This window comes from Meleagris gallopavo, chromosome 1, assembly GCF_000146605.3.
Source record: "Meleagris gallopavo isolate NT-WF06-2002-E0010 breed Aviagen turkey brand Nicholas breeding stock chromosome 1, Turkey_5.1, whole genome shotgun sequence".
NCBI lineage: Eukaryota > Metazoa > Chordata > Aves > Galliformes > Phasianidae > Meleagris > Meleagris gallopavo.
In genome coordinates, this window is record NC_015011.2 from 40,245,249 (window position 1) to 40,252,985 (window position 7,737).

The 7,737-nt window shown below is 41.1% G+C and overlaps 1 protein-coding gene across 1 annotated transcript in view; it reads left to right on the forward strand.

The window, feature by feature from the left end:
• The first annotated feature begins 1,330 nt into the window (after positions 1-1,330).
• Positions 1,331-7,737, forward strand: part of ALX1 (ALX homeobox 1) — a 19,593-nt gene continuing 13,186 nt past the window's right edge. Inside the window, exons 1-2 of the mRNA XM_010708794.3 lie at positions 1,331-1,750; positions 3,915-4,219. Coding sequence (XP_010707096.1) covers positions 1,519-1,750; positions 3,915-4,219 — 537 coding nt within the window. The 5' untranslated portion in view covers positions 1,331-1,518. The remainder of the gene's footprint in view (positions 1,751-3,914; positions 4,220-7,737) is intronic.

Here is a 7,737-nt window from a genome sequence, read left to right on the forward strand (position 1 = left end):
CGGGAGGGGGAGGGGGTTGGGCAGGGAGAGCATCTGTTTCCTCGGGTCTGCAGCAGACTTTGCTCCTAAAGGTGCAAAGCGGAAAATGCCGCTTCTTCGAGAAAATCCAGAGAGCAAGGAGGGGACAATTGCAGCGGGCCTGCTCTTCGCCGGGACCCCTTCGCACGAGTCCACTTCCCATCTACTTCTCCATGAGAACTCGTGCAAAGAGGGCCAAAGCAAACCCCAGCCCCAAACACACGCGTCAGCCCCAATTCCCCCCTCGCCACCTCCGTGCTCCCCCCGGTCGGGATGTCAGAGGCAGCGCTGGGAACGGGGCGGGTGGGGTGCAGGGTGCCACCGCCTGCGGTACAGTTCTGTGGTTTTCGGAGAGCGCACGGTGCGCCCGTGCGTGTGCGGGAGGGGCTATGCAAGTGGGGTGATGCGGGCAGCTGTATGTTGCATCAGCGGAGAGATAGCTCGTTCAGGTATCCCTGAACGTCCCTACCATTAAAGCAGCTCTTTTTCTCTCACCATGGGGGAAGGGTTCTCCAAACTCTGTCTCATCCATGTCTTAAATCCTGCTGATATGTCAGTGGACCAAGGAATGAAACACTTTTCTCATATTTTGGGTGAAAACCTCTGCTTGCTCAGTATTCACAGGAATGCAAACGTGCAAGATCATTTCTTTTTTTTTTTTTTACCACTTTAGGTTCTGATTTGCCATTCTCTGTTTGACTAGATCTCACTAACACACAGAAGTGGACTGCGAGTGTGCTGCATAGAAACCAAATTCCCTTTCAGGACAGCTTCTGAGCAACTTTTGCTTTTCTGTTTCTGTGCTTCCCATCCCCACTGCACGAACAACATTTATTTTTTCCCTCCAGCTTTCGAATCGAACTGCTGAGCTATTTAGGGAAGAAAGTGCATTGGTTCTTCACTGCTGCTGCAGAGAGCAGGACCGCAGCTACTGAGCATCAGTTGGATTGATTTCGGGAGATCCTTTACTCTAGGGTATGTGCCCCTGCAATTCCCGAGCTGCGCCTCTCGGGGAGCTGGGAAAGGGCGGAAGTGAGAGATTGCTCTCTTTTCGGGATCCCCGGAGAAATGAGAATGGGTCACGGAAGGAAAATGTCCTTCTCGCGTCCCTCCTTCTCTCCCTCCCTCCCATCTCCCCTCACCCTCCCCGCATGCCCGTGTATATGTGTGTCTGTCTGAAACACATGTGTCTGTCTAAAATGGGCCTGGAACTCCCTCCTGTGTTGGGATTAGGTCTTGGGGGACCCGGGGTGGAGTTACGGCACTTGCCGATTTTCATATTCATTAGAAATGGGAGGTTGCGTAAGGAGCCCCGCTGAGCTTCAAGATATAAAGCAACTTCAGATTCCCCTCTAAAGACAAGACAAATCAAAGGCTCGAAGCGAAAGCAGCTCTCTGAGCTCCGAACATCTCTCCCTCCCTCCTTCCTTCCCATCCACTCCCCCTCCCCTGCTCACAGTCCAGCCTCTGTCTAGGGAAGAGGCTCTCCGGCAGCCTTAGATGATTATGGATTTTCTGAGCGAGAAGTTTGCCCTGAAGAGCCAGCCGAGCAAGAACAGTGACTTTTACATGGGAGCAGGAGGCACTTTGGAGCACGTTATGGAAACCTTGGACAATGAGTCCTTTTATAGCAAAACGTCAGGCAGCAAATGCGTGCAGGCCTTCAACCCTCTGCAAAGGGCTGAGCATCATGTGAGGCTGGACAGGACATCGCCCTGCCAGGACAACAACGGTAAGACAGCAGTTCAGCTGCGTTCTGCTCCTCCTCACAGGGTTAGCCTCTGCTTCTGCCCGGGAGAGCGGGGGGAGCCACGCAGCCTTTGGGTGCTGGCATGCGAGGGGTAGCCTGCTAAATAATAATTATAACAACACTATCGGTAACGTCAGTAAGAATATTGATGATAACAGCGATTCAAAAAAATGGGAAAAGGCGACCGCTGGCCTGGAAGAGCTCTTCACCTTTCTGCTGCCCTCTCTGCCAGTACAGAGCAAAGTCGCTGGGCTTTACTCCTTCTCTGGACGCGCAGCCCGGCCGGGGGAATAGGCAGCGCGGAGGGAGGAAGGAGCCGGGCAGGGCTGCCGGGGAAGGGCCGCGGCGGAGCGGCGGGGCCTGGCGGCTGCAGAGGTCCCACGGACGCTGCCGCCTGTCTGCTCCGCGCCTCTCCACTCCGCGCCTGGCTGGGCTCGGGGTTCCCATTCCACCGCTCTAGGAGGGGCGGCCCAGAGGGCTGCGGGCGCGAAACCCGCCGGATCAGAAAGGCACCGCCGCGGATTGGAAACGGAAGGTCACTTGGTCGTGTTCTGCTCTTTAAATAACTCTCAGAGATTATAGTATTTATCGTTATTATCGTTATTATTTTTACTAAGCCACTGAGTAATGTGCAGCCGACGTGACGTGTGATTCTTTGTACGGACTGAAAACGATTTAGGTAACTCACACGATGCTATTACGTATTAGTGTTTTTGTTCCCCCTCTACCCCTCCATCGGCAAAGGAGAGTGTGCTGCGTTTTATTTATAAAACAATCCAGAATTTTGCTCTTTATTCCCCTCCGGATGGAATTCGTGTTTAGGGGAAAAAAAAATAAAAAATAATTAAAAGCCTGTCCTAAAGCAGCATCGGAAATATGATTGAAATCAGCTGCCTTAATGAGACTAACCATGTTCCATATTTTCTGGCTTTATATAGATATTGAGGTTTTTGGATTTTATTTTATTTATTTATTTATTTATTTGGAGGGCAATCTTTTTTGTATGAAACAGTGCATAAGAAATAATGACAGAGTTCTGTAAGTGCAATTTAGAAAACCTGTGGAAAATTGGTTTACACATTGAAATCTTTCTTAATTAGTGTGTGCCTTAGGGGTGTTGGGGGCATTTCCTATCTATGTACATACTGATGGTAAGTATCTCAAAATTCCGTTTGGTTCAAATCACTCCAGACTGAAAGAAAATTAATTATTGAGAAAGCGAGAAAACCCAAAAGCAGGCTCCTTATCCTATGTGACATGACAGCCATCTAAGTTCTAATTTCAACACTTTTAAAGCTTTTTTTTTTTGTGTGTGTCCATTTCTGAGAGTAAAAAAGAAAGTCCTTCTGACTCCTGTAATGCATCACATGTCTTTGTTTTGATGTGAGATGTGTAAAAATAGAAAAATAGGGAATGCTTCGATTTCTTAAGATGCTATACAGAAGTTTTTCTTGTCTGTACCACTCAGATTTTACCTAAAGACAAATAGTGCCAGCAATCCTTATACAAAGTATTTGAAACAATCTCTTTTAACATGTTAACATTTTGCAGAAACTCTCTACATTTTCCAATCATAACAAACTTAATTGGAAACAATTCCATTTTACAAATCCAAGGGAAAGTATATGGAATCTATTGAGTTTGTAAAGAGAAGTTGATTTTCAGTTTCATTTACTTCTTGATTTGTCAGTTTGCAGCTATTTCCTTTATACTAAAATTATTCTGTATTTTCGTATAAACAGATGGACTTTTGTCTATCTGCTTCCAAGTCTAAAGGAATGTTTGCCAGTAGCTTTATACCACCTATAGGAAAAACTGTTTTGTACTAAGATTTCTTATCTGTACAACTCCAGTTAAAGCTGATTTCATGGATTATTACCTACTTTAGTGGCAGCGTAAAAACACTCAAGTACTCTCCTTACACTGAAATATTTTAGATGATCTTTTCAAATACAGTGCTCTGTTTAAATATTGTAGTTTTATACTCTTATTCTATTTGTGATTAACATTGCAGATTTCTTTCCCACATCTCACATAGAAGTAGACGTACACAGAATTCGGCTCCCTATGAAACAGTTTCATATGTACCCTTCACTCCAAATGACCATAGTTTACCAGTTATTTCCCTCCCTTGCTTTGTGTACAGTGAACTATGGGATTACCAAAGTGGAAGGACAGCCTCTTCACACGGAGCTGAACAGGCCTTTGGACAACTGTAACAACCTGAGGATGTCTCCGGTGAAGGGGATGCAGGAGAAGGGGGAACTGGATGAACTGGGTGATAAGTGTGACAGCAATGTCTCCAGCAGTAAAAAGAGGAGACACAGAACAACTTTCACCAGTTTGCAGTTGGAGGAGCTGGAAAAAGTCTTCCAGAAAACTCATTACCCTGATGTCTACGTGAGGGAGCAGCTAGCTCTGAGGACAGAGCTCACTGAGGCCAGAGTTCAGGTAGGAACCAAAATTGAGCGTTTCCTTGACAATTTGTGCATTGCAAGAACTGAGAAATGACACTCTTGGGGATTGTACAAAAGCCCACAAAGCTAACATAAATTGATTACTCTGCTTTATTTCCTTCTAGGTATAAGGTGCAGTGTTGCTGTGCTAAAATATTGCTGTTACTGTTACATATTTTTTAATAGTTTTCATTGCTGTTTTAGCAACTTGCTGAAAACACGGCAGAGCAATATCAATATGAAAGCGCTTTTGATATCTGGTAGTCATGCTTAAATTCCAGGCACCAAAGGCATGAAGTGCTAATGTGTAAAGATCCCATTAAAGAAATACATTTTAAGTAGTTCAGACTACTGATGATACAAAGCTTGAACATAGAGGATTCTGCGTGTGCTGTGGCATGAAAAGCACAAGTCTAAAGAGCACTCAAATTTCTTGTTTATATCCAAAGAGTAAGCAATGGAATTGCTCATATCTATAAATGTCTGTGTGTGTGAGTTTGTATGTGAGTGTGCATGATGTATATGTACCACAAGGACATAATAGTCACATCTCTGTTTCATACTTCAAATTAGGAAAATTGGAAAGTATGTTTGCTTGCTTTTAAACTTCCATATCCAATGGATTGTTATTCTAATTTTTGAAAAAAATGTATTTTTGGCAACTTAGTGCAGTATCTGAATATCTTAACTGCATATGAAATTGATTGATTCAGTATGTGCACTTACACTAATCCAAAGAATATTTGTGACTTTGGATGTATAATGGTGAGAAAAGAAGCTAAATGTCCAGGAAATGCATCCCCTTCCCTACTGAGATCTTCCCTTCAGAAAAGCGTGTGAATTGCATTTTGCAAGTTTACACAGATTTTAGAGATACTTTCTGTTCAGTTAATACTCAACATCTCAATTCAGGGAATAGTAGTCCCGTAGATTCTTGCAGACTGGGATTGATTTTTTCAACTTAATGGCTTGAATATGATTACAACTTCACAAGTTGTAATGGAACACATACTCTCGCATACATATAGAGAAATAGACATCAACACACATGCATACAACTGAAATTAAACCAGGATCACATTCAGAAATGAACTCCACTTATTAATTTTATAAAGAAGTGCTCTTTTCATGTCTGTTCAACCAGATGGCATCCTCACTGTTGTCATCTGAAAGTAGTCTAAAATCATCTGCCTGTTATACCAATATGATATCAATGATGCCAATAGAACTCAGTTGGGTGGTTTTTAACTCTTCAAGTTCTGTGCAATTCCTCCCCTCCAAATCTGGGACAGTATTCCAAGTAGGACTTGTATTCATTAGGATTTATTCGTGACTTAAAAAAAAAAAAAAGTTGCTACAGTGTTAAATTGCTGTTCTTACAATTGCATAATTCTGGAGTCATGAGAACTACTTCAAGAATAAATTAACAGACAGAAGAGGGAGGGGAGAATGGAGTAAAAATTGTCAATTCGTTTTTTCTCTCACTTTGTTTTTTAGAATCTTCATACAGTAACATAAATTAACAGACAGAAGAGGGAGGGGAGAATGGAGTAAAAATTGTCAATTCATTTTTTCTCTCACTTTGTTTTTTAGAATCTTCATATGGTAAAATAAATTAATAGACAGAACAGGGAGGGGAGAACGGAGTAAAATTTGTCAATTCGTTTTTTCTCTCACTTTGTTCTTTAGAATCTTCATATGGTAAAAGTATTAGGAATAAGAGAGTAAATATGAAAACGTATGTGTCTGCACCAGACTTTCACAGACTATCTATTTCCTTTATAAACATTTTCCCCTTAAAAGATAAGTGATCTTCGCATTTCTTATATGCTAAATATGAAAGGAAATGGTGATCATTTTTATTCAGAGTAGCAACAGTATTCCATCACAAGATTAAGCAATTTAAAAAGCCTTACATCATTAGAGGAAAGCATCTGGCAACTCAAGGATAACAAGCAGCAGATTTTTACATTGCTTTGTGGAAGCAAATGGTTACTTTATCTCTGCCAAGAGTCAGTTTCTAGTAAAGCGATGTAAACAGAAAGATTTTTGGGGATTGTCAAAGGAAAAAAAAAATTTCCTTTTTTCCTCCTTTAGCAACGATAAATTCAAGCAAATTGTTTGATTTAGTTTAGCAGAATGATCAGCTGGATACATTGCTCACATTTCCCTTCACTGCCATTTCATCAAGATCCAGTTTAATATTTGTCCTGCATACACGCAGAGAGAGCCAACCTGAACTTAATTTATCTAAGTTGTTCTCTTTCCTGCTGCATGTCAGTGAAGTAATTGACACCCATTTTAAGGAGATTGTCAAGGTCTTTTTTCAGTGAAAGGACCTCATTACTAAATTCCCTTAGTGTGCTCTTGGTGCCTCCTGTGGAGACAGGAGAACTCTTTTTTCCTTTACTTTTCTTTTTGCTGAGCCTCGGGTATAATAAATAATACAGATTTACCAGAAAAGCCCTTAGGAATATACCCTCAGTAGTTACATGCCTGGGCCTTGCTTTGATTGCTGACTGCATTTTAAAAGATTGTACATACTAGATTTCCAACAAATTCTTGAGAATGAAAATGAGAAAAATTATGCTCTGGTTGCATGAAAGGAAAGTTGAGTTCTCCAGAGATTGACGTAAAAAAAATTAATTACAAAACGTGCTGCTACCATCAAGGACTGGAAACTAACCCTCAAAATGGGATTCACAGTCACTTTTTATAAAAGTGTTAGTGTACATATCTATTCAGGTAGGTTCACTATTCATTTAGGAGGAAAGCTAGGCAATGTCATTGTTTCCATTAAAAAAAACCCACAGCATTCTGTTAATGGCATGACTTCTTAAAAAGAGTCAAAATGAATTTGCTAAGCAATAAAGACTTAGATAATTTTACTTTTATAAAGGGATATTTACTTTCCTTAGCAGTCATTTTAGTTAAACAAGACAAGTCTTACCCAGCCCAAAGCAAACTGTCTTAAAGAAGAAAAATTTGAATGTCTAACAGTGAAAGCATGTATACAATAGATTTTGAGACAACACGACACTCAAAATATCATATAACTGTTCACTACTTAAGTATAAAGAAAGCCCTAAGCTGAGGCATTGTTTCACAACTAAATTATTTTGTAATCTTAGTGTCATTTTCTTTGTCTTCTATTGTCAGAAACTAGATACTTTCTAACACAAGTATGAAAATATCATAATATAAACTATGGTCTGATGATTTTTTTATCATCTTCCTTCACTGACAGCTATGATCCTTGCTTATAGAAAGTGGGATGGATAGTCTTGGTGCTAGCTTTTCCTGCCTTTTCATTAATGCAATTAACTGTATATACTGTATATACTGTATATATCTCCAAGAGACAGAGCATGGGTTGACATATCAAGTGAGTTGTCACTTGAAATTAAGATAAAGTCTCTTTACAATATGACTTGCTGCTACTTGGAGATTTTCTACTGAAGAACTGACTGTCAAAGTCAGCACTGCCTGACTAGCTGATTATTCCTCTTTTTT